Below are 27335 nucleotides of genomic sequence, written 5' to 3'. Positions count from 1 at the left end.
AAATATATTCTTGTTTTGACAAAAAAGAGAAAAGTTTATGTGCTTGTAAAGTTCTGAAGTTAAGTTTTGGCTGATTAAGAGAAATGTTGAAAACGAACGGTGTAAATGTTCAGCATTTGATTTATTTCTAATTTACGGATTTCCGAATTCGTTCTCCAATTTGAGTTCGGAATATTAAATATGTAGAGTTGGAATCCTTTTTCTTCAACATGGATATAAGATGCACTTGCAACTATAAAGTTGTTAGAGGTAAACTAAAATCCGCTGACAAAAAAAAACTAAAATCCAAGTCGGAATCCAAGATAACCCTTTCTTTATTTCATCCCTCGCTTTGCTCGAGTATCACCCTAAGACCATCAATATTGGGAGGGCTTTAAGCTAGCCCTTAAAGGAAAAGGAGAGAGGACCGAGGAGAAAATGAGGGAAAAGCCCCTATATAAGGGCTGCCCTTATGCTTTTCATGACAAAAAAAAAATAGTTTTTTTCTGAGTCCACCAATAATGATGCTCTAAAGTTATAAAAATAAAAGTCTCAAATAATTGTAAAAGTTAAAAGAACAAAACTAGTTGGAAGATACTATTTCATACATCAAAAAAGCTAAAGGCAAAAACTAAGAGAGAGAAAGGAGAGTTAAGAGAGAGAAAGGAGATCTGTGTTGGCTCCGGCGTACGGCCGGCGCGTGAGCGTCTATGCCGTCGCCGGAACCTTTCTTTTACTTCGTCTAGTCGTTCTTTGTTTATTTCTCCACCGTTTCTCAGTCACGATTGTTTTGTCGGAGCTCTAGAGCAAGACTTCTTTCTGTCGGTGACTCGGGGAGTTATTTGACGGAAGTGGTTCTTCATCCGGAGTGAAGACGCGGTCGTGGGGAAGAGGTGGTGTGGTGAAGTGGTTGGTCAGCCTTGTTTTGTTTTCCGGGAGGCAGAGGCTTTAATAGTTCTGTCGCCGCCGGCCCTTGCTACCGGGAGGAGGAAGCGTTTCTCCGCTTCTCTGTCGCCGAATCTTGTCCTCGGAGTGGGAAGGCTTCTACAGTCTTGTACCGCTGAGTTTTAGTTTTATTTTAAGTTTAGTTTGGTGGCTAGGGTTTGTGATTCGAGGGTGAATCGGGGTTGTAGCGTTGTAGCTTTTGCTTGTGGAACTATGGCTCGCGTTGGTGTTGGTGCGGAGAGGGATGATCGCTCGAAGAGATCGAGGAGATTATTCCCAGGAGAGAAAAGCATTAAAGTTAAGAGATGGTTGTGGTTGGTGGCTCGCTGGTCTGCGAGCTCCGACAGATCGAGATATGGTGTTTGGAACCGGCGGTGTTTCCGACGAGGCGGCGATTGAGTCGAGGCAGAGAGGACGTGTGGCGTCACATGGAAGAAGACCGCAGTAAGCGGTTGGGCTTCCTCGTCGTTGGGCCTGCGGAAATGTTCGGGTTTGTTTGGGATTGGGGCGTAGGCCCGTTCAGTGTGGTAGATTACTGGGTTTTACCTATGTCTTTAAGCTTTGTAGTTGGTGATCCAACAGTTGTAATATTTGGGCTTGGCCCGTTTTAATATAAATCTTTGATGGGGAAAAAAAAGAACAAGACTAGTTCTGGGCTACTGAGAGTATGGCATCTCACAGAGTGACACGAGTGACTTTTGAGATTGAATCGGCTGAACTGGTGGGAGCTTTTAACAGACCAAGAGTATGGCCAGCATTTCGGGCCTGTGGAGAAGAGCTTAGTTCCATTTTTGGTAACCGGCCAGATTGGAAGATGGAGATGGTGAAGAGGGACGCAAATAAAATTGGTTTCTTGATTGCTCGGAGTGTCATGAGGGATAAAAGGATACAGGGTTGTCCGCGGTGGCTTGAGAATTTGATTGAGGATGAAGGTACGAGGTCCAGAATGATGTAATGGAGTTTTGGTTGGCTTTACGTTGAGGAAGGAGGTAGCAGAAACGTGTGTTTTAGGCATCGTTTTATTCTTTGGTTCTTATTGGTTTGTCATGGTCTCTTTTGGTTTTGATTCTTTATTCTTTGTTATAGCACGATATCTTTTTTTTTGAGTTAAAAAAAAAAGAACAAGATTAGCCAAAATAACATCCTGAAATCCTCCAGTTTTTTAAAGTGCACATACACGCATCTATATGCGCGACATGTCAGTTGGTTTATTGAAGTTGAGCTACATCTAAACTATACTATACATATGTAACATCCATTTTCACCACATAGCAAGTAGAAGATATATATTTCATCAAACCATAAGATGCAATATAATGTTCATCATATGGATTTGCGAATTCTATTCTCCAATTTGAATTGGGATACTCAAGATATATTAGAGTTGCAACCCTTTTTCTTCAAAATAGATATCAATATGTAAAGTTCATAAAGGTAAACCCAACTTATCACCCTGTAAAGTTATTTAGAAAAGTCTCAAATAATTGTAGAACTCAAAAAAAATTAGCAAAAATAATAGATAATATCCGGAAATCCTCTACGTTTTTTTTCCTTTAGTGCACATACATGCATATACAATTCTATATGTGGAACAAACTAGTCAGTAGATTTATCAATGTTAAGTTACATCAAAATTATACTATATACATACATATATACCTTAAGAAACCGATGCCGTTGATCAACGTTGAAATAATATATTGAGATCTCTGCGTACAACTCATTGCGGGCATATTGTTTTCCAGTCTGCAATATCTTCTATAAAATGAGTTAGCACCTCTCCTTATTTGTTACTAAGGTTATGATGATTTGCTGATGGTACCTGGTAGATCATATCAAACACGGCATGACATGCATATATGTTACTTTCCATCTTTGCAAAATATAACAGATATATTCTTTTTTCATAATGTGAGTGGTGTATAATTTGGTCATGTGGTTTATCAACTTCTTATAACAAACGTTCCAAGTCATTATTGTACATACGTAATGAAGGGTTTTACTCGCGGGGCTAAGATGCTCATATATATATTCTTATTCATTTTCTGATCCCCTTTTCTTTCTTGGCTGCCTTTAGCTAAAATAGAAAGCATTTATTCATGTGACCTAACACATATATGCCTCATGCATGTATCTCATATATACATGTACCTATATATATATGTTGATGCACCAGGGCACAGTCATGCATACATGCAATTGAGTTAAACGTGAATACACAGATTAGGGGTTATACGCATAAGTGAAAAGGGCGAGAGATTTAGCACAAGAGTGACTCTGAGTAATTTGAGATTTGTTATTAATTTTTATATTTATATAATCCTGCCAACCCATTTCGGGCATATCTCTACCTTATATAAGTTAGCTTATATATATGCGTAATAGCAAGAGGAGTGAGACAAAAGGCGCTGTACACCGATGCTTGATCCTAACGCAATCACAAAGAAATAATAATATACATTTGGTATACTTGAACAAAAAAAATACATTTGGTATACTAAATTAGCAGATAGATAGTGAGGCAATCATCCACTTATTATATATGCATCAACCAACTTTTATTTGCGTTCTGCAAAAATGCATTACTATAAGAAAAGGCACTGGCCGACATATCTATCAAATGATCAATATTGTACCACTAGAGATGATGGGTTGCGTAAATGATTAGACTAACAGGATAAAGATTCTCACATATATATTCATAAGTACATCTACATCAAATAGACTCATTTCTGATATGCCTTTGTGGTCCAATAAAGGCTTTAAACCCTTGCGAACCAAAAAATATATATTTTCTTCTCTGTATAGAATTCCGTCCTAATCATATATATAGAGAACTAACAAATAAAGAAATATAGGAGCTTTACCTCAAGTATTGCGCATCGTTTGAGGTACAATATCACCAAGTAAACCTTCTTCGGGTGGATTAATAGACGAGACAAAAGCAGGTTCGTCTTCGGTAGTAGATTGGGGTAATCTCAGTGAAGAAGTATCGTCTCTGTGAAGTTGATGAAGGAGTTCTTGGTAGTAATAAGGATTTGGCAATGGAGGAGGGAGATGATGAAAATGGGATGTGAAGCTACTAGGGTCGTGAGCGGTGAGGATTCCCCCACGAGGGAATCCAGTGGTTTGATGGCAATGTTGTCCTTTGTATGTCGTGATCACTATAGATGGATCTTCGGATGATCGTTCTACTCTCTTTTTCACCGTGCATCTGCTGTTCGTGCATCTATAGTAGCTCCTATATTAACATTAAAAGTTGTTAGGTTTATATACTGATCTGTGTGATGTACCATGTATATATGTGTAATTTGCTTTAGCTAATATATAATGACATATAAAAGTTAATTAATTAAGATGAGAAGAAAGTGAAGAAAGCTAGGAGACCTTGGGAATGGACTATTTTTGACAGCTTTTTGTCCATATTTGCGCCATCGGTATCCATCTTCAAGATTATCTACATCACTCTTGGTCATGAACGCGAATCTTGGTTGCCGGATTCGCTTCTGAGCCATCTTCTTCTCCTTCCTTCTACAAGCAAACATCAAAAGATGTATCACCATGCATCATAAATCACAGAGTAACCAACCAAAATCCGGAAAACATCTCACAATAACATTGATTCTATAATGTTAATTAATGCCACCAAAAGCCAAACTTCCATAAAAATATCTATAACAGTACTTTCATTAACCTAATTAAATATGTAAACAAAACCGTCACTCTAGTTAAAAACGCAAACTCGTGATTATGAGCATTAACAATAACGATGTACAATCATAGACGGCAGCACTCATTTTCATGGTGGTACTCCGAAACCCTACAAATCAATTAGCGTATGATATTATTACGGTTTATAAAATAATTCAGGGGGGGTTTTACACTATTAACTCACAATTACATCACTAAAACGTGGAACACTTTTGACCTAGTTAACATTAGTTTAATAAAAGAAAGGACGAGGAGTAGATGTAGAGTGCACGCCAACATCACGTACACAGCCGCAATAGCGGCGCTGTGTATTCATCATCATTATTGTCTCCTTCTCTACACTGCCACCGACGATTCATGACAAAATTACTAAAGTCTTGTACGGACGAATGGATTCTCCATTTTCTTGCGATGATAAAATGGGACAAAGAAAAAAAACGAGAATGAAATTTTATTCGTAGGCACCACCACCACAACCAAAATGATGAGTAAATTACGATCGGACCCCTGCAAAAGAAGACATACGTGTTTCTTGTCTCATCGCCTATATATGCGGAAAGGAAAGGAAAAAACTCACGGTGGTTCCGGTGCTTTCGCGGCGGAGGCGGTTGAGTTCTCAGTTGGATTCTCGCTTGAACTAGAGTTGGCGGGGAGATTATTAGAGGTTGAAACGTCTGTAACGGCAACAGAAAGCGCGGCTGCTGCGGCGGATGAGGAAGAAGAAGGAGTAGAGGGTAGAGTGGTGGTGGTGACGGGAGATGGGACACGAGAGGTTGTATCAAACCGGAGGGAGTGAGGATGATGATGATCGGACTGGGAGGAAGCGTGGAGGTTCCAGGCAAAGTCAGAGAGGATGTTGGAAGTGTCTCTATGGAAGAAGTGAGAGTCTGGAGCTGTGAGTTGTGTCCAAGAGGAGTCGTTGGTTAGATCGGGATTTTCAGGATCGTTCATGATGAGAGGTAGAGAGAGAAAGGTAGAGCTAGGGTTTGTTTGCAAATTGCAATTGGAAGAGAGAGAGAGAGAGAGAGAGAGTAAGAAAAAAAAAAGACTAGAAGCCCATTAAAGTGTAGTGTCTCGTCAAACACCGATCAAAGACTCTCTATCTCTCTCTCTTCCGATTTTTTCTTTTTAAATTTCTTGAAAACATATTGTGAAATTACGTAAAACTTAAATAACGATAATTCAAAAAAAAAACAATAATTCATGAGAGAGAGATAGAGTTTATTAATTTAAGCTGGAAAGTGGGTCCCGAATCTACTTTTCTCTCATAGATCGACCCCTAATTTAGGAGTCGGATAGGCGTTTACTCTATCTTACCTTTTTTGTTATTTCAATTTTTTCTTAAAAAATAAAAGATGAAACTTTTTTTTTACCTTGTATATAAATGCATGGAAGTAGTTCATAGTTATTTCAAAGTTACATAACCTACAACACGCTCTGTTTGATTTGCAATAAATTATATGAGCCCAGTATGAGGTCCCCTTTTTGTTAAAAGTGTTGCAAAAGTCAATACTTTACGTATTGTCTTCAAAGTGGATCCCATTTCTATTAATGTTTCACAGTAAAATATGTCTCATATCTTCTCTATATATTGAACGTTTAAGTTCATTTGTAAGGTGCCCCTTTCGAACGATAGTAATAAAATTCTCTCTTTTCTTTGGTATAGTTCTTCTTCTTTATATTTACTTTTCTTTTCCATATATTTGTAACATTTATTATTTAGGTAAAACTTTCATACGATAACACTTATAAAGATGAAACAATATATAATATAATTATAACACGTTATCAGCACGATCACTCTACTACTAAAATTTTCTTTTCTGATTATTATGTTCGGAGTGGGGCCTCCATTTATTTATTATGTTTCTGATTACCGGAGTGCGGCCCTGCCGCCCCGTCTCTTATTGTTAATTTTGTAATGGTTGCTTATGGCACCATAATGGCCGGTATACCGCCTAAATGTTTAATTTGTTATTTTACAATATATGACTCTGTTATCATAATTTATTATTTTATAAATCTGATCACATTAATATTTTCATTTTAAACCTGTTAGATAATTTTATCACCATATATAACTAAATATATTTAGTTGTTAAAATATATATATATTCACCTATATTTATATTTAAACTGATAAATTCTATAATTGCTCGCTATTGATCTCTGTTTAGTTTTTACTTTATGCTTTTACTTCCAACGGTCGTATGTAAATTTAAAATTATAATAATAATATATAAAAAAAAAAAATTACTTTTTAAACGGCTAGTTAACGGCTAATGAATAGTATTTTTCATCTATAAATACAACTCATTTTCACTTCATTCTCCCATCCAAAACATTTCATCTTCTCTTAAATATTTTCAAATCGCTCTCCTCTTATTTTCATTAAAAAAAAAAAAATGATGATTCGATTGTTTTTAGTTTTATGTGCGATTTTTATTTTTTCGTCTATGTATTTTATTTTAGTTGAAGGATCCACTCATGAATATTTTGGCATTAACATCGGATTATGTTTGTTAGCATTATTTTTACTAATAATTGCATGTACTATCAATGTAATCGGTTCCATATAAAATTAATGAAATTCTAATAAAATTTATTATTTTGTGTCTTAGAAAATCAATGGCAAACATGGAGAAAATTCAATTTCCCGCTCTAAACATCACGGGCACCAACTACATTTCATGGGTTACAAATGTCGAACTTCATCTTGAATCTCTTGGTTTATCTGAGACCATTAAAGAGGATAATACTTCAACACCTCAAGACAAAGCGAAATCGGTGATCTTCCTTAGAAGACACCTTGATGAAAGTATTATTTATGACTATGCCAATATGAGAGATCCTAAAGAGCTATGGAAGTCTCTGAAAGATCGTTTTGATCATCAGAAAGACATAACACTTCCACTTGCTCGAGATGAATGGCAGAGTCTGAGGTTCCAAGATTTCGACAAAGTGATGAATTACAATTCTGCTGTGTTAGGAATTGTGGCTAAATTGAGATACTGTGGTGATACAATCACCGAGTCTCAAATGCTTGAAAAGACATACACCACATTCCACAAGAGCCACATCACCCTGCAACAACAATATAGGTTGCGGGGATATACCAAATTTTCGGATTTGATTGTGGCACTTCTCATAGCAAAAAAGAACAACGAGCTTCTTATCAAGAATCACATGACTCGTCCAACTGGTTCCAAAGCGTTTCCCGAAGCAAACGCATTAGATGCGAAGAAACCAGCAAAGGAAAATAAGGCTTTTCGCGGTCGCGGACGTGGTCGTCAAAACTACCGTGGACGTGGACGAAAGTACAATCCACAGGATAGGAAGTCATTCCAGTGGGTCCGCTCTGAACAATCCCCTAAGGGAAAAGAACAACAAGGAAGTACCTCCCAGAAGCGAGAAGATGCTTGTTTCAGATGCGGTACTAAGGGACATTGGTCTCGTATATGTCGTACCCCTGCACACCTTTGTGATCTGTACAAGAAGTCCGTCAAAGGGAAAGAAAAGGAGGTAAACTTTGCGGAACATTCTGAGGGTACAACGCACCTCGATGCGTCTGACTTTGTGAATGATTTCGAGGAGACCGCTATCACGGACGCTTAAGTGCCCATCATGTGACTCTTGAAATTCCACAATTATACCATAAATAATTATTTCCTGTGGAAGATTAATGTATAATTATTGTGTGTTTTTCACCTACTTATGCATAATTGTTGTGTGTTTAATGTTTACCAATAATGTGTAATATTTTATGAATAATATTATCTTATTTATGTTAATTCTTTTGTTGTCTCAGAAATGGACATTGCAAATGGAACATCAACCAAGGTCAATGCTAGAGATATTTGTATACCAGATAGTGGAACAACGCACACTATTCTGAAACACAGAAAATACTTTTCTGAACTAAAACCGACAAATATCACTGTTAACACAATATCAGGTCCTGCAGATTTGATTGAGGGGATTGGTAAAGCCCATTTCGCATTACCTAATGGGACGATATTCTCGATAAAGGATGCACTCTTTTCTCCAAATTCTAAAAGGAATTTGTTGAGTTTTAAAGACATATATCTTCAAGGATTTGATACTCAGTCTGCAACTGAGGTTGGAAAGAAGTATATGTATATTACTCATGAGAAATCGGGAAAACAAAAAGTATTGGAAAAACTACCAAAACTCCCTTCTGGTCTGCATCATACATCTATAAGTGCCATTGAATCACATTTTGTGATTAAAGAAAACTCTAACGATTTTACACTATGGCATGATCGTCTTGGTCACCCAGGCACCACAATGATGCGAAAAATCATTGAGAACTCACATGGTCATTCACTGAAACCCCAAGAAGTATATCAGGGGAATAAAATGACATGTACGGCGTGTTCTCTTGGAAAGTTAATTACAAGACCATCGCCAACTAAAATAGATAAAGAGTTACCAAAATTCCTTGAACGAATTCAAGGCGATATTTGTGGACCTATACATCCACCTTGTGGACCATTCTATTATTTTATGGTAATGATCGACGCGTCGAGTAGATGGTCACACGTTTGTCTACTGTCCTCTCGAAATGTGGCATTTGCGAGATTTTTATCTCAGATAATCAAACTAAGAGCTCAGTTTCCTGATTATCCAATAAAGAGAGTTAGACTAGACAACGCTGGTGAATTCACTTCGCAAGCATTCAATGACTATTGTTTGGTAACTGGAATTGATGTTGAACATCCTGTTGCTCATATTCATACACAAAACGGTTTGGCTGAATCATTAATTAAGCGTCTGCAACTAATTGCAAGACCATTGATTATGAAATCAAAACTCCCAACTTCTGTATGGGGACATGCTATTTTGCATGCAGAAGCATTGATTCGGGTGAGACCAAGTGCATATCACAAATACTCTCCAATACAATTAGCATTTGGACGAGAACCGAATATTTCTCATCTAAGAATCTTTGGTTGCGCTGTCTATGTGCCAATTGCACCTCCCCAGCGTACGAAGATGGGACCTCAAAGGAGATTGGGGATATATGTTGGTTGTGATTCTCCATCAATTATACGATACCTAGAACCGCAAACTGGTGACGTATTTACGGCACGTTTTGCTGACTGCCACTTTGATGAAAAAATATTTCCAATTCTAGGGGGAGAAAATAAACAAGTAGGAAAGGACCTTAAGTGGTGTGTACCATCTTTACTACACCTTGATCCTCCTACAAAACAATCAGAATTAGAAGTCCGTCGGATTATGCATTTACAAAGCATCGCAAACCAACTACCTGATGCTTTTGCAGACACCAAATCGGTTACAAAATCACATATACCGGCTGCAAATGCTCCTGCTCGTATAGAAATCCCACATGAACGTGGAGTAGAAGATAATACACGAGAGTCTAAAATACGCTTGAAGCGTGGTAGACCGGTTGGTTCTAAGGATAAAAATCCTAGAAAGCGAAAGGAGATGGAAAAACAGAATCCTTCCAATCATGAAAAAAATTTGGAAGAAATGCACCATGAGGATGGTGACAATATTGAACATCAGGATACTGAAGAAAATCATGAGATTTCTATTAATTACATCCATGATAGAAAAATATGGAATCGAAACAAAGTGAATGTTATTGATGATTTTTTCTCTTACTTTGTTTCAAAAGAGATAGATGAAGAAAGTGATGATCCAGAACCAAAATCTATCTCGGAATGTCAAAAGAGACATGACTGGTCAAAATGGAAAGATGCAATACAAGTCGAACTTAATTCGCTTAACAAACGAGAAGTATTTGGACCCATTGTGATCACACCTGAAGCTGTGAAGCCAGTTGGATACAAATGGGTTTTCGTTCGGAAAAGAAATGAGAAAAACGAAGTGACGAGATACAAGGCTCGTCTTGTAGCTCAAGGATTTTCTCAAAGACCTGGGATCGATTACGAAGAAACATATTCTCCTGTTATGGATGCAATCACATTTAGATTTTTGATGAGTCTTGCGGCTAATCAAAACCTAGAGATGCGTCTAATGGATGTCGTTACAGCATATCTATATGGATCATTGGACACTGATATTTATATGAGAATCCCTGAAGGATTTAAAATGCCAGAACCATTAAGTTCTAAACCTAAGGAGTTATGTGCAATAAAATTGCAAAGATCATTATATGGCCTAAAACAATCTGGACGTATGTGGTATAATCGTCTCAGTATGCATTTAACTAAAGAAGGGTATATAAATAGTCCTATATGCCCTTGTGTTTACATCAAGAAAACATCTTCCGGATTTGTAATAATTGCCGTATATGTCGATGATCTAAATATTATTGGGACCCAAAGAGAAATACGACAGGCATCCGAGTATTTAAAAGGGGAATTTGAGATGAAAGATCTCGGACATACAAAGTATTGTCTTGGTTTACAAATTGAACATACTCAAAAGGGTATATTTGTACACCAATCTACTTACACGAAAAGAGTATTGAAACGATTCAACATGGACAAAGCAACTCCATTAAGCACCCCTATGGTCGTTAGGTCACTCAATGTTGAAAATGATCCTTTCCGACCACATGAAGAAAATGAAGAGATACTTGGTCCTGAAGTGCCGTATCTAAGTGCAATAGGAGCACTTATGTACCTTGCAAACTGTACTCGACCTGATATATCATTTGCTGTCAATCTTTTGGCAAGATTCAGTGCATCTCCCACACAAAGACATTGGAATGGGATCAAATATATCTTTCGTTATCTCCAAGGAACAATTGATTTAGGATTATTTTATCCTAACAACTCAAACGGAGAAATGGTTGGTTTTGCAGATGCAGGGTATTTATCTGATCCTCATAAAGCTCGATCACAAACTGGTTACGTTTTCACAGTTGGAGGAACTGCTATATCATGGCGCTCCCAGAAACAAACACTTGTAGCCACTTCCTCGAACCATGCTGAAATAATTGCTCTACACGAAGCAAGTAGAGAATGTGTTTGGCTCAGATCAATAAGTCAACACATACTTTCAAGTAGTGGGATCAACGTCAATTCAGAACCGACTATCTTATATGAAGACAATGCAGCATGTGTTGCTCAAACGAAGGAAGGATACATCAAAAGTGACAGAACCAAACATATTCCACCAAAGTTCTTCTCATACACCCAAGAACTTGAGAAAAATAAAGAAATTGAAGTTAGGTATGTTCGGTCTTGTGACAATGCTGCAGACCTCTTTACGAAGTCACTACCCACTACGACTTTCAGAAAACATGTTTACAATATTGGAATGCGTCATCAACAAAACCTGCAATGATCGTCTATTCAAGGGGGAGTTTTTGAATTGTACTCTTTTTACCTTACTATGGTTTTTCCCACAGGGTTTTCCAAAGAAAGGTTTTTAACGAGGCAATGAAAATGCACGGTAAAACATTAAAGATGATGGTCTCCAAGGGGGAGTGTTGCAAAAGTCAATACTTTACGTATTGTCTTCAAAGTGGATCTCATTTCTATTAATGTTTCACAGTAAAATATGTCTCATATCTTCTCTATATATTGAACGTTTGAGTTCATTTGTAAGGTGCCCCTTTCGAACGATAGTAATAAAATTCTCTCTTTTCTTTGGTATAGTTCTTCTTCTTTATGTTTACTTTTCTTTTCCATATATTTGTAACATTTATTATTTAGGTAAAACTTTCATACGATAACACTTATAAAGATGAAACAATATATAATATAATTATAACAAAAAGGAAGTACTTTCAGATATAGCAAATAAAAAATACGCATAATTTAATGTTTTTAAGAAAAAGAATCATAAATAAAAACTGAACAGTATAGTTATATTTTAAAATTAAATTGAAAATTTAGTGCTTGAAAGTAATTAAGTGTGGATTCCTGCGTCGTTTTGTCCATGTTGGATATGACAAGAATCTAACGAATGTAATCCACAAACAATTAACCAACCACGTGGAACTTCTCGATCATCATGATCATTATCTTATATACGACTGTTGTTTCTATTCCCATAATTGCAATTTTTTCGTATACAAACATTCGTGGTCACACTTAATCAACACATATCTTCGAGAATCATGTAAACGTTCAGTGTAAAAATTAAACAACATCGAATTTTTATATTAGTATACAAGCAGACTAGTCGATTAGTAAAACAAATGGTTAAAAGCCAGACGCATCTCTAGGTGATGTCTAACCATTATTAGAATAGTATTGAAAACATGTAACCATATGTAATTATGTACCACACGCTAGTACGCTACCAACATATATGTACAGCTGTAATATTAGTATGGGTGTGTGTGTTTAGAGTTGTAATTTAAAAAAAAATCCTTAGTTTCAAAAAAAAAAAAAAAAATCCTTGTCCATTTCTTGTGGGGGTTATCATCATACACCGTGTACGTGTAATCAGAATAATCAAGTGTTAGTATACACATTCAAATAGCAATATTTTTATTTGCCATTTATGGGTTTCATCTATCGCTATTGGTGCTATTAGAATGGCTACGTCGAGAATCATTTGTGCGTACACGCAAGAGTGACTCCTACTTTATTTCCACAGTTCATCATATTCATATAGTCTCGTAGACCCTTTTATTTAGTTATTCAATATACATATCATTCGTAGTTACAAAAAATAAATATGTACTATAATGCTTAGAAAGTAGCAATGGGTACGAATCCTATTGGAAATAGAAACATGAACGCTAGAGTTTTCAAAGAAAGAAACATAGAAACATGAACAGTAGATTTTGCAGCCGTTAAACGCAAACACTCTTATGAAGTTGTTCAAACATTTGAAACGCAAGCATGAGTAAAAACATCAACTTTTTTTTGATAACTGAAAACAACAAATATAAGCAATTGCTATTTGTGTTTGTACTTCACATTTTCCGTTTAGACTTTAAAAAAGGAAAATTTTGTGGTATAAGTTATAACCACAATACAAAAGAATTAACAATATATACATGACTTGAGAATTGTGTCAATTTACCAATGTAGCACATGAGCGTTTGTAATTGTAAGCCACACACGACAATTAGATACTATTCTATTTATAATATTGATATAGAATAGAATGTTTTAACAGAAATACAACTATAGAGAAAACTTTAATTTTCTTAATATTATTTTTGTAGCGTTTAATATAGTTTAAACAATGTCTAAATAAAAAGTATCTTTATTCAGGAGAACATATGCTTAATTATATAGTATAACATATGAAAATTATGTTTGGTTGATATAATATAAATTAAAGAAATGTTAATCTATATTTGATGGTCATAATAATATAGTATAGGAAGTATATGAGAAAAGGAGAGGAAGAAGAAAAGAGAGAGGAAGGAGGGAGTGAGAGAAAGAGAATGAAAAGGATAGGGAAAGGAGGATGAAGAAAGAAAGAGAAAGAAATTACTTGAGTACTATATATGTTAGTACTAAATATAGATGTATAGTTTCAATTTTATAAATATATGTTAGTTTTACAAAATTGAAAACATGTCCTGTACAAAAATCTATGGTTTCTACAAGTAAATAAAAAGTTTGAATAAGTAACTTTTAAATTTATAAAATCAATTAAAAATAAGAGGTAAAAAGAGGAAAATGTAAAATAACAATTATTATATAAATATCATAACATGTTAATTGTTATGGATATAAAGTACTATAAACTTAGTTTTGGTTTGAGTTATGTATTACGTGCTAAAATTTCCCTTAATGAAACGACAATAAGAATTCATTCTCCGTCTGTTAGAAATTTTCGTTTATGTAGAATAATTCTATTTTCCACTAGGATCCACATTTATCCATAACATGATAACAATTCGTAAAAACATTAACCATGCATCAATCAATGTACTTGTACAACAACGTATTTTCGGATTAAATAGCATGCTATCGAAAACCCAAAGTTATTTTATAGGAATTTTGCACGAATCACATGCTAATCTATATAGTAATTAACCAGAAGGTTTTGTACTTGAATGTTGCTAAAATTACTACAAATTATTCTGATATGTAATGTTAAAAATCATAAACATATAGAGGAAAAAGATACTAAACATAAAAAATAAACAAACAAATAATATGGCTATTGCCACTTAATTATAGAATCAAACTACTATTTAGATGACTATGCGATAGTATATGGACTATTAATTAATCAGACCAGTCTACGTCGATAAAAGTGGGAGCCATGGTGCGAGATCGAGTCATAAAGTTACATAAGTCAAGTGGCATCAGCAGTTACCCAGGAGAGACGCACCTTGAACTTCGAATTTGATCATACAATTTTCATGAATATAACTGCAGTAAAAATTTACACTCCCTCTGTTTCATTATAAGTGTCGTTTTAGATTTGTGCACACGAATTAAGAAATCATTTAGTTTTACATATTTTCAATATAAAAACATCATTACCGATACAATTCAACCAATAGAAAAATAGAATGAAGAATAAAGTTAATAAATTTTGCAGTGAAACTCTAAAACGACACTTATTTTGCAAAGAAAAAAATTCTCTAAAACGGCACTTAATATAAAACAGAGGGAGTATTAGTTAACATGTATATATACATGATCATTTAACATTATAAAATCAAAAAGTCATTTAAAAAGAACTGAGAATCATGATCACAAATATGAAAGAGAGATAGATTGCGAATCCGTGATCCTGATGCGGCCACGTTTAATCTCTTCTCGAAAATGACACTCGCGTTCAAGATTCAATTAACCAATGAGCCGACCTTTTATAATTTAAAACTAGATCTTGACCCGCCCAACCGGGTGGGTATTTATTTTATGTTTTTAGTTTTTTTTTAATTTATAAATGATATATTTAAAATATTTAAACATAAATTTAAATTGAAAATTAACATTTGTAGTTATAATAAAAATTAAAAGTTAAAAAAATATTTTGATATAAATTTTAAATTCCGAATTAAAATAATATAGAGATGGGTCATAATTTTTTCAAATTCTAAAATCTTAGCATTATTGATAAAAAATCAAATAATTTATAAATAAATAAAATATGTAAACATATTTGAAATTAAAATAATTTTTTTTAAAAAAATCTTACGCCGTTGTTGTTTATTTCTATAGTTTGACCCGTGGCTGTATAAATATTTGCTTTCACTTCAATTTTTTTCTTTGTTCTAATGATAATATCCATATATATATATATATATAAATTAATATGTATTACATAATTGTTAGTATAACATTTTAAAACAAAAAATTATTTATTACTTTAAATAATTATATTATATGATTTTTAGTCGTCTATTATATCACAGTGTATCATATAAAAATCTAATATTTATAACTAATTGGACTTATATTATAAAAGTGTTATACTAACAATTTATAAATAAAATATTTTATATTTTATTTATATGATATATAAATTGATTTTGATGTGTGATTTTATTTTATTATTTTATTAATAAGTATTGAAAAATATTTAATGTTAACAAAAAAAATTATAAGAAAATTTATTTTGGTTAAGATTCATTCTATTAAAGAAATCTATTATTTAAATTAGGAAAAAACATTAAATACTTAAATCTATCATTTAAATAAGGAAAATACAAAATTCTCTACTATCTTTGTTACCAAACAAATTTTTTTTTTAAATTCCTATCCCTATTACCAAACAAAAGCTTAAAGTACTTCTACTTTAATAAGATAGATAGATATACTGTACTTTGTATATTAACGAGCGTAATTTAGAAACGTTCAGCACATGTTTTAGATTTTAGATTTGATTTGTTTCCCAACTCATTTTTATTTGATTTGATTTCATTTCATTTGTTCAAATGTGATATTCTATTACAATAAATAGAGGGGAAATAGTACTCCCTCTCTCTATCACAATTAAGTGGATTTTAAAAATTTTGCATATCGATTTAAGTGGAAGCATTTGCCTGCTCATGAAACATCTTGGATCCATGCGAAGGAAGTGAAGCATCAGTTAAGTTTCTCACTTGAGAACAAGCTGAGTCTTGTTAATGGGGGGTATTGATATGCTCAAGAGAGTTTACGTGAGGAGAAGGAAAGAAGAGGGAAAGAAAGAAGACGTGGGATCAAATGATGAGCTGGCGTTAACTGTTTAAAGAAGTTGTTACAAGTGCTTAATAAAAAATATATTGTACTTGGGTTCCAGTATATTAGAAGACCTAAGAGTAATAGAGTCAGTTAGTCAGTTGGACGTTCTTGGGCTTGTTTCTCGAAAGAGAACAAGATTACATTTGGCTTAGTACTCCGATCCAGTGGAGTCTAAGAAATGGTGGTTGGACGGATCTTAATCAAAATACATCTACATTCTATCATTTCGTTACTTGTATCTGTTTATTTCTTTTGAGCTAATATTCTTCCTCAATAGCAAACATTCATGAATTGCTTAACAAATCTCACCCAAAAAGAAACGAAACTTTTCAAAAGAAAGAGAAAAGGGTCACATAAGAGAAACTTTTCTTGTGTGACAAAGCATCTATTAAAGTGGATAATCTCTTTGAATTTGAATTCCTAATAGGGAATTAAGTTTATAGACCCTTTGTGAGGCCTAAGCTTATATGGCTTGCATCAAGGGGAAGGTATTGCGTAAGCAGCTTTTCACAAACTACACATTCCTTGCGTAAAACTGCAATATCCGTAGTATGCATCTGTACTAGCTTTCCATGGCCCTGCTCTGATATATATTTGTTATATGAAACCAGGAAGCAGCGAGCAAACTCTGTGCCTATGGGACCTGCCGTGGAGCTATGGAAGGAAAGAGAGATGGACAAAACGAGAAAGAAGTGTGTGTTATTTTATTTTATTTTTAACTGATCATATGTTCAAATGACGGTTCAGTGAACACGATTTGTTTCCAAGGCGGATAAGAGCCTAATTAATGGGTTTGAGATTTGTAGGTACGAGAAGCTAAGCGGGAAGATTATGTTATGGGAAGACAAGAAAAAGAAAAAAAAGCGAAGAGGAAGCTTCATAGAACAGAGGTACATCTTCCTTCTGTCACTCTATTCTTGCACAACTATAAGACTCTCTAATGTATGTGGTGAATGTGAAGAGAGGTGTAGAAAAGGCGAAGCTGAAGGCGAAGCAGAGGTTCATAGACAATAATGAACGCATTGAGATCATTGCTGCAAGTGCAAGAACACATGCATATGAGAGTCAAATGAAGGAAGAGTTGAAGGTTAAGGAGAAAGCAAACCTCATGAGAACAACTGGGAAGAATCAATGTACATGCCTTTGAATATTGCAAATTGTCAAACTCTCTTTCTAAACTGATGATAATGATTGTTAAACATGTAAAACGCAGAGACTAAAACACATGATCAATCATCAATTATGTCACAAATCAGCAAACCAAAACTACATAAAGTTGTACAAGAGTACTAGAACTCAAAATTACAAATACAATGCCAAAGCTTGCAATCAATAACATAATAAGGTGCAAAACTACCACGCAGGCCTGCAGAAACTAACAGAACCAAAAATTTTGGTTTTAGCTTAGTGTTTGGTTAAAAGTTCGGTTCAATTCGTAAATTGGTTATCTGTCTTTGGTGATTGGTTAGTTTGGTTTTTACTTTTGTTTAGAAGAAAAACTTCTAATCATATCATACGCCATACGGATTTATACCAAACTCAATCAAAATCATATTTCAATTTTGACCAAACTAATATAATTTAATCAAAATTAGCTAATTGAAGTCGCCTAAGGATCGAATGTGTGAATATGAAAGCTTGTTAATAAAACAGTTTCTTCGTTTTATTAATCTCTTAACTTCTTGAGATCATCTTACATTATAGATCTCTATATATAGGGTCTTAGCTTAACCTATTACAATGTGATCTAGAAACTTAACATAAATCTAAATCAAGTTTTTCCTTTTTAGTTATTCAAACTTCCTTTTATGAATAACTTGTTTCCTAAGCTATCTTTGAAGCTTATCCAACATTCTCCCTTCTAAGCTTCAAGCCATCTTTGCTTAAGTCTTGAACTTGAATCAGCTCCCTCATCTCTTTGAACTTGATTCTTACTAAAGCTTTAGTTAGGATGTCCGCTTTCTGCTTTTCTCCAGGAACATGTTCCACATCAATCTCGTCTTGCTCTACTCGTTCACGAATGAAATGGAACCTCTTGTGAATGTGCTTGCTCCTACGGTGAAACACGGGATTCTTGGCTAATGATATAGCTGACTTGTTGTCCACTCGTATCATCGTCTTCTTCATCTCTTTTCCTGTAATCTCACTTATCAAATCTTGTATCCAGACCGCCTGCTTTGCTGCTTCCGTTGCCGCCATATACTCTGCTTCACACGAGCTTAAAGACACCGTGTCTTGCTTCTGTGAGCACCAAGTGATTGGCGTTTCTCCTAGACAAAACAAGTGACCTGCCGTACTTCTTCCATCGTCCGGATCCGTGTTATGACTACTGTCACTATATCCCACGAGATTCATTGATCCACCTTGCTCGTAAGATCATCCGTACCCGACTGTTCCCTTCAAATACCTTAGCACTTGCTTCAGTGCGTTGCCGTGTGACGTTCTTGGTGCGTGCATATATCTACTCAAGATGCCCACTGCGTAACACATATCTGGTCTTGAGTGCATAAGATATCTGAGGCAGCCAATTCTCCTTTGATACAATGTAGCATCTATCTCAGGTTCCTCGAGGCCTTTTGAGAGTTGCAGACCGAACTCCATGGGTATAAATGTCGAGTTGCAGTCGTCCATTGCAGCTTCCTCCAATACTCTCCTCGCATACGCTTCTTGATTGATCATGATGTACTTTGAGCTTTGTCTTACTTCCAATCCGAGGTAGTATGTTAGAAGACCCAAATCAGACATCTCAAAGTTCTTTGACATGTTCTTCTTAAACTCTGAGATTTCTTTTGTAGAGTCTCCGGTAATGAACAAGTTGTCAACGTAGATAGCCACGATAAGAAGCTTTCCTTTATCATCCTTTCGATAGACCGAATTTTCTTTAGAACACCTCTTGAAGCCGAGTTGCTTCAAAGTTCGATCAAGCTTTATGTTCCAAGCTCGTTGAGCTTGTTTCAATCCATACAAGGCCTTGGAGAGTTTGAAAACCTTATGCTCTTCTCCCTTCTTTTCAAACCCTTCAGGCTGTGACACATAAACTTCTTCGTGTAACTCACCATGGAAGAATGTTGTCTTGACGTCTAGATGGTGAATCTCCCACTTGTTCGCAGCAGCTAACCCAATCAGGAGTCTTATGGTCTCTAATCGAGCCACTGGTGCAAACACTTCATCAAAGTCGATACCATGTTCTTGTACGTAACCTTTAGCTACGAGTCTCGCTTTGAACTTGTTGATAGATCCATCAGCGTTTCTTTTGATCTTGAAGATCCACTTGAGACCGATGATCTTTGCTCCAGCTGGCTTGTCTGTTAGCGTCCATGTCTTGTTTATGTTGATAGAATGGATCTCTTTTTCACATGCCTTCGTCCATCTTTTATCTCCCTTTGCTTCTTGGAAATTCTTTGGCTCATCATTGATAACATGAAGGAACAGCTCACATTCTATCTCAGCAAGTAAAATGTAGTCATCTAGGTAACTAGGTTTACTTGTTTGACGAGTTGAGCGCCTTACTTCCTATGTCGAGCTTTGATCAACTTCTTCTTCTTCGTTGTGTGTTACATCTAATTCTGCGTGTGTAACACCTGTTTCGTCTTCTTGCTGCTCTGTTTCTGCATTCACGGTTTCTTCTTGTTGTGTGCTGGTTATAAACGGACCATTCCCTTCGTTTACAGTCAATCCCCACGTCATCCGGAACATACCAGAGTCGTCTTGTCCTTCCTTAGTAGCTCCCTTCCGATTCCAACAAGTCTTCTCGTCGAAAATTACGTCCCGACTTACGACTATCCTTCTAAAGGTAGGATTATAAAGCCGATAAGCTTTCGTTCCTGGTTCGATTCCGAGATGAACAAGAGCTTGAGAATGATCATCAAGTTTCCTTAGATGAACTGAATCTACTTTCGCGTGAGCAACACATCCAAAAACTCTTATGTGAGCTACGTTAGGCTTTCCTCCCTTCAAGCTTTCGTATGGAGTTTTATTCTTCAATGCTCTAGTAGGAACACGATTGATCACATATGTTGCGTGTCGCACGGCTTCTCCCCACATGTAGTTCGGTACCTTCATAGCTTTCATCATGCTTCGAGTCATCTCCATTAAAGTACGATTCCTTCTCTCCACAACTCCATTCTGTTGTGGAGTATATGGTGCTGTTAAATGGCATTTGATGCCATGTTTGTTGCAGAAGTCTTGGAAATCCTTTGACGTGAACTCTCCTCCTCTGTCCGTACGGAGTGTTCCGATTGTCTTGTTTGCTTCCCTCTCAACAAGGGCTTTAAAACTCTTGAATCTATCAAAGGCATCACTCTTTTCTCTCAACAAAATAGACCACATATATCTCGTACAATCATCAACTATGACGAAGATATAGTTGTTGTGACCTTGTGTTGCCGGCGATATGGGACCGCACAGATCAGCGTGTAATAGCTCGAGAGCAACCGAAGATCTGTATGCAGTTGCTGCAGGAAAACTGTGACGCGTCTGCTTCCCGACCAAACACGAGTCACACAACTGCTTATCTTCATGTATTTCAGGTAAGCCACGAACCATATCATGTGTTGCCATGGCCCTTATTGTCTTGAAGCTTAAATGACCAAGGCGTGCGTGCCATCTCCATGGTTCCTCTTTGATCTTTGCGAGTAGACAAGTAGGTTTACCGACTTTGAGTGATATCTTATATAGACGATTAGAAGCTCTCTGAACTTTCACCAAAAGTCTACCGCTTGGATCTCTCAAGGTGAGGTAATCCTCTTTCATCCTTATGTCACACCCTTGTTCAGTTGCTTGACCCAGACTTAGTATGTTACTCTTCAAGTTCGGTATGTAATATATGTCGGTTAGGAGCTTCTGTTCCCCTGTCTTGGCTTCAAAGAGAATAGATCCTTTGCCGTTTATATATACATACGAGCCATCTCCGAACTTGACTTTTCCTTTGATGTTCTCGTTGAGCTCTGAGAAGTAAGATTTTTCACAGTCATGTGATTGCTCGCACCGTTGTCTAGATACCATATACCATCTTCTTTCTTGCTTGGCTCTAGTGAATTCGGTAAGACTTTCTCTTCGTTGAGATACACAACTTGATGCATGTATAACGCAGCTTCTGCTACCTCAGTCTCTGTCTTGTTGAGCTCTTGTTTCTCTTCTTTCTTCTCAGGACACACGGATTTGAAGTTTCCCTTCTTCTTACAATTGAAGCATGTGATCTGGGAGTAGTATTTCTTCTCTTTGTTCCCCTCGCCAGTGTTGCTTCTTCCTCGTCCTCTACCTCTGTTTCCTTGATCACGACCACGATATGATCCTCTTCCTCTGCCTCTCGAGTTCTGATCGCTTGATGTTTCAGTGCTTGAGAACAACAAATTGTTTTGTTGATCATATGCAGTTTTGCCTTTGACTCGTTCTTCATATGCTTTGAGTCTTCCAATAATATCTTCAAACGAGGTTTTGTTTAGATCATGCATCTGCTCTATTGATGCTGTCATGTGAATGAATTTCATTGGTAGACTGTTGAGAAGTTTCTTCACGAGCTTTGGTTGATCAATGCTCTGTCCCAACGAGGACGCTTTTGATGCAAGCTCTGTTAACTTGCTCGTGAAGTTATCTATACTGTCCGAGTCTTCCATACTTAATCGATCGAATTCATTCATCAGCATTAGTAGACGAGCTTCTTTAACGCGTTCAACACCAAGGTTTCTGGTTTTAATGGCTTCCCATATGACTTTAGGGGAGTCATCTTCTCCGGCTTGTAAAACCATCGCTTCAGGTATTGAACCGAACAGAAGTCCCGTTGCGAGGTCGTTTCTTTCTTCGTCGTCAGTGCCTGGGTCTACTGCACCCCAAACTTTGTGAACTTTTAACATAATCTTCATCCTCTTTGCCCAAACAGTGTAGTTCGTCGTATTGAGCATCGGAGATTACAGCACTCGGAAAGTCTTTTCTTCTTCCTAGTGGCTTCATCTCTGTTAGAGCTTTTGTATCAGCCATGGATACAGCTTCTCGATTTCACAATCACACAAAAACCTAAGCTCTGATACCAAATGAAGTCGCCTAAGGATCGAATATGTAAATATGAAAGCTTGTTAATAAAACAGTTTCTTCGTTTTATTAATCTCTTAACTTCTTGAGATCATCTTGCATTATAGATCTCTATATATAAGGTCTTAGCTTAACATATTACAATGTGATCTAAAAACTTAACATAAATCTAAATCAAATTTTTCTTTTTTAGTTATTCAAACCTCCTTTTATGAATAACTTGTTTCCTAAGCTATGTTTGAAGCTTATCCAACACTAATTTTTAAATCAAAACGTAAACTATAACTAAATAGAAAAATCAAAACTTTCGTTTTTCTTTAAAAAAAAACAAATTAACTAATTATCGAAGTAAACGAGTGAATCAAATTAAGTAATTAACCAAAGATCGAACCACCCGAACCAAAACTAACTGCAACCCTACTACCTACCAGTCTACCACAAATCACAGATAACGAGGGTCTTAACTAACGTTAACGAATCTGATTGTTAACACCTTCCGAGTGAGAGAGAGGTTTCGAGCTGAGGTATATTCCCGTAAACGACACCCAACATTCGTATACGTTTTTCTTTTTTCCTTTTTCCTTTTTGGGATTTAATTAATTTGTAAGAAGAAGAACCGGTTGATGTCTTCCGCAACCTCATCATCATCGATCCACCACCATCTACTCTCTCTATCTATCTATCTATCACAGCTGTATCAATAATTATTATTATGTTCTCCCTTTGTCGACACATATGAAGTAGCGTTTCTGATTAGGGTTACCTTCGATCCCCTTCGTGATCAAATTTTCAGGTAAATAATTTTCTTCATTTTCCGTCAAATTTTAGTGAAAGATCGAAACTTTCGAATGTAATTTTGTCATCTCGCAGTTTCCGACATCTAAAGTTTGTATCTTTATGATCTTTTGATGTTGTTTCAATTTGTACATTTGATTGATCTCAGTTATGACTATTAATGATTCCTTCTTGTTTCTTTGTCTGTGTGTGTTTGGTTTTGTCTCCCATATGCAGTGTATAAGTTTTTTTTAGTTTTATCTGCAAGGAAGGATGTACCAGGCCGTGCCCACGGCGACAACCTCTCGTGGAGGAACACCAACAGAGAGCGCTGACTACGTTGTGACTCTGGATCAGATTCCTAGATGGAGTGACGTTGAGCAGAGGTCCCTGGAAGGTGAAGCAGGAGGAGACCCATCATCGCATTCTAATCCTCGCTACGCAAACCCTCTGGCTTCTTCTTCCTCTGAAGCAGGTGGAGGGAATGGGATGATGGTGTCTAAGTTCCCCGTTGATCACGAGATTAACTCCAAGATTTATCTCTGGAGAGGTGAGCCTTGGAACCTCGAGGTTGATGCCGTTGTGAATTCCACCAACGAGGTATAAAAAGCTGAGATCATCAAGTGAATTTTTTTTTTACTGTAAGGAGGCGTGTTGTTTTTTTTTTTTTTTGATGTGGTCGAGTTTTTTTGGTTGGACAGAACTTGGATGAGGCGCATAGCAGTCCTGGTTTACATGCTGCTGCTGGACCTGGCCTAGCTGAACAGTGTGCTACACTGGTACGAACAGTTTCATTCACTCTTCTCCAAAGCAGAGTTCTTTAGCGTTATTACATTGTGTATTATCTTGACAGGGTGGATGCCGGACAGGGATGGCGAAAGTAACAAATGCCTATGACCTACCTGCGAGGTAACTGATGAAGGAAAGATAAATTCACTCTCCCTAGAAGGCTAAAAAAAAATAGAAATTATGATATCCTTGAATTCACTCTATACTATGTTATTCATCTATATCTGTGTCCCTATGTTTGAGCTGCTCCAATGTTGAATTTATACACTTTTTCCATGCCTTGTGAGTACTACTTTTTGTAATTTCTGTGGAATTTTCGAAATTAAGGTGGACAGGCATGTTATGTTACCTTTTAAATACCAAACTTTTCATTGTGGCTGTGGAATCGGTTTGTCAGTCTCTAAAATCCCAAATTCCAAGAAATGTTTTTTTTTTTTTGGTTTCTTGTTCAGGAGGGTTATCCACACAGTAGGACCCAAGTATGCAGTGAAGTATCATACAGCTGCTGAGAATGCTCTAAGTCACTGCTACAGATCTTGTCTGGAGCTTCTCATAGATAATGCGCTTCAAAGGTGTGTGCAGTAAAAGTTTTTCCTTATTTATTAGTACTTTTGTATTGTTCTTTGATTCTTAAACTCAAAAACTTGATTTTGGTTTACATTACAGTATTGCTATGGACTGTATATACACAGAAGCCAAAAACTACCCCCGAGAACCAGCTGCTCATGTTGCCATCAGTAAGACCGTTCTTGAACAGGGTCTCATTACTTTCAGTAAATAACCTTCAATGTTTCCTAGTCATGTTTCTTGCGTGATCCCCAGGAACTGTACGTCGCTTTCTAGAGAAGCATAAAGATAAAATCAGTGCCGTTGTTTTCTGTACCACCACAACCTCTGATACAGAGATATACAAAAGGTAATAATAGTAATATGATATGAGTCGTTACATACCATCATGATCCATATTAGTCATGTGATGCAGAAACCAATGTAACGTTTTCTAAATATATTAGATTACTTCCACTCTACTTTCCTCGAGATGAGCACGAGGAGGAGGTTGCCATCTCAAAGCTCCCTGCTGATGTTGGTGATGAAAATGGTGAGACGGTTATAGACGAACGTAAAATCAGAATACAGGCGCTGCCAAACAAACCTCAAGACAGGTCTTTTCCAGCTCTAGTGGATCGCTCTTCCACTGATCTTGCTTTGGTACGAAGGTTGGTGAATGAACTCTTGACTGCTTCACCCTTTATTGTCTCTCCCTCGTCTTTTACACTTTGTTGATTATTACAGGAACTCGAATCATCTTGATTCGTATTTGGATCCTGCCTTCATGTCTTTGATTAAAGATCCAGACGAGAGGCGCAAGGAACAGTGGGAGAAGACTGCACAAGCACAGAGCGGATTCAACTTTGTTAAACTGCTAGGGTTTGGTGATCTCGGGGGACCTCCTCTCTCTGCTGCAGAGGAATACTCGCTTCATTCTCGATACTTAGCAAAAGCTAATTCTCTCAACCTCTCGGAAATTGCAGAGATGAAAATTGTGTATGGCTTCTTCTCTCATCCCTTTGCCTGCATAAAGCTAATGACTATACAATTATACATTGACAAAGCCCTTTTCTGTTTGTTTTTCGTTTCTTCAGCTACCGTGGTGGTGTTGACACCGAGGGTCATCCTGTAATGGTTGTTGTAGGAGCTCACTTCTTGCTGAGATGTCTTGATCTAGAGCGTTTTGTGCTATATGTTATAAAGGTAAGCACATTGGCTCTTCAACTCACTGCTATCTTGTTTGATGTTCTGACGATACTGCATTTGGTACATGTTGACAGGAGTTTGAACCTTTGATACAAAAGCCTTACTCGATTGTCTATTTCCACTCTGCAGCATCTTTACAAGTGTAAGTTCATTCTTAGACCCTTAAACGCTTTACAAGCTTCATTAACATATCTTTGCCTTTGCCATGTTAAATGAGCAGCCAGCCAGATTTAGGATGGATGAAAAGATTACAACAGATACTTGGTCGAAAACACCAGCGTAACCTTCAGGTATGGAACCACACTTACTCCAGCCCTCCTACTTGGTTAAATACTAATCAATCTCTATGCTTCCTCCAGGCAATATATGTTCTTCATCCAACTTTTCATTTGAAAGCAACAATCGTAGCAATGCAATTGTTCGTTGATAATGTGGTAAACTTCCGTAACTTATGTCAAGGTTCAGCCTTTTCCCCCAAGAGTTAATGTCACTCTTCTGACCTTGGTATGTCTTAATAAAGGTTTGGAAGAAAGTTGTATATGCGGACAGGCTTCTGCAGCTGTTCAAATATGTTCCTCGTGAGCAGCTGACGATCCCAGACTTTGTTTTCCAGTTACGGTTTACTCTACTCATCACTCTTTTAAGTGTTACTTCAGTTGCTGGATTTGTTATAATTTACTGTGTTGTGTGGAACTTGGCAGGCATGATCTTGAAGTTAACGGAGGGAAAGGTCTAATCGTTGACCCAAGAACCAAGTATGTGTATCAACGGCCATGAAATCAAACCTCATCCCAAAGTCTTGAAAAATATGATCAAGACAGTTTTTTTTACTTTATCCAGTCAATTGTAATGATGTGTTGTTGCTTTTTGTGCAAATATTTGTTTATTCTTTTATGTTTGATCTAAGTAAGACTTTTTCTTACCCTTTTTGTGTTTGATGCTGGGAGCAAAATAAAACCCTCTCTTAGCTTTTGATGTATTCTAGTGAATCTTGTTAATAGTTACAGCGAAAGACTTCTCTTTTCCCTTGCTTATGTCTTTGTTCTTGCTTGCTGAAAGATTACGCAGTCCATGGCATTGTTTGGGTCATGTTCTAATTTAAATCATTTCCAATTCTGCTTTATTTTCTAATGAAAAAATGGTACTCTATTTCTCACTCTATAATAGAGTAAAAAATAAGTTTACTAAAATAATTTGTTTATTTCTTTTGCTCTTCACTTTATTTTTTATTTTAAAATA

At 36.3% G+C, this 27335-nt stretch overlaps 3 protein-coding genes and 1 pseudogene across 5 annotated transcripts; 3 read left to right on the top strand and 1 right to left on the bottom strand.

The window, feature by feature from the left end:
• Positions 1-2427: 2427 nt before the first annotated feature.
• LOC108818083 (probable WRKY transcription factor 57) lies at positions 2428-5740 on the bottom strand. 2 transcript variants are annotated; one of them, XM_018590956.2, is made up of 4 exons: positions 5213-5740; positions 4312-4452; positions 3792-4165; positions 2428-2746 (listed from the first exon to the last, which is right to left on the bottom strand). In XM_018590956.2, the coding sequence occupies exons 1-3, from the start codon at positions 5584-5586 to the stop codon at positions 3793-3795; spliced, it is 888 nt and encodes a 295-aa protein (XP_018446458.2). In that variant the 5' UTR covers positions 5587-5740; the 3' UTR covers positions 2428-2746; position 3792. The 2 variants fall into 2 exon arrangements, with proteins under 2 accessions (XP_018446458.2, XP_018446450.2); XM_018590948.2 differs by having other exon boundaries at positions 4312-4455; positions 5213-5737.
• A 1523-nt stretch (positions 5741-7263) lies between these two features.
• Positions 7264-8250, top strand: LOC130508483 (uncharacterized). Its single transcript, XM_057004019.1, has one exon. The coding sequence runs from the start codon at positions 7264-7266 to the stop codon at positions 8248-8250; it is 987 nt and encodes a 328-aa protein (XP_056859999.1).
• A 9108-nt stretch (positions 8251-17358) lies between these two features.
• LOC108832107 (uncharacterized) lies at positions 17359-18071 on the top strand (annotated as a pseudogene).
• A 5265-nt stretch (positions 18072-23336) lies between these two features.
• LOC108816578 (uncharacterized) lies at positions 23337-27128 on the top strand. 2 transcript variants are annotated; one of them, XM_018589158.2, is made up of 15 exons: positions 23337-23571; positions 23808-24152; positions 24254-24331; positions 24406-24461; positions 24794-24913; positions 25008-25078; positions 25164-25257; positions 25355-25558; positions 25635-25886; positions 25985-26093; positions 26171-26238; positions 26317-26386; positions 26456-26530; positions 26617-26708; positions 26798-27128. In XM_018589158.2, exons 2-15 carry the CDS (start codon positions 23826-23828, stop codon positions 26871-26873), a joined length of 1692 nt encoding a protein of 563 aa, XP_018444660.1. In that variant the 5' UTR covers positions 23337-23571; positions 23808-23825; the 3' UTR covers positions 26874-27128. The 2 variants fall into 2 exon arrangements, with proteins under 2 accessions (XP_018444660.1, XP_018444653.1); XM_018589151.2 differs by having other exon boundaries at positions 23790-24152.
• Positions 27129-27335: the final 207 nt, after the last annotated feature.

The sequence above is a fragment of the Raphanus sativus genome, chromosome 2, assembly GCF_000801105.2.
Source record: "Raphanus sativus cultivar WK10039 chromosome 2, ASM80110v3, whole genome shotgun sequence".
In the NCBI taxonomy this organism is placed as follows: Eukaryota; Viridiplantae; Streptophyta; class Magnoliopsida; order Brassicales; family Brassicaceae; genus Raphanus; species Raphanus sativus.
This window is presented reverse-complemented; position numbering and strand designations above follow the sequence as displayed.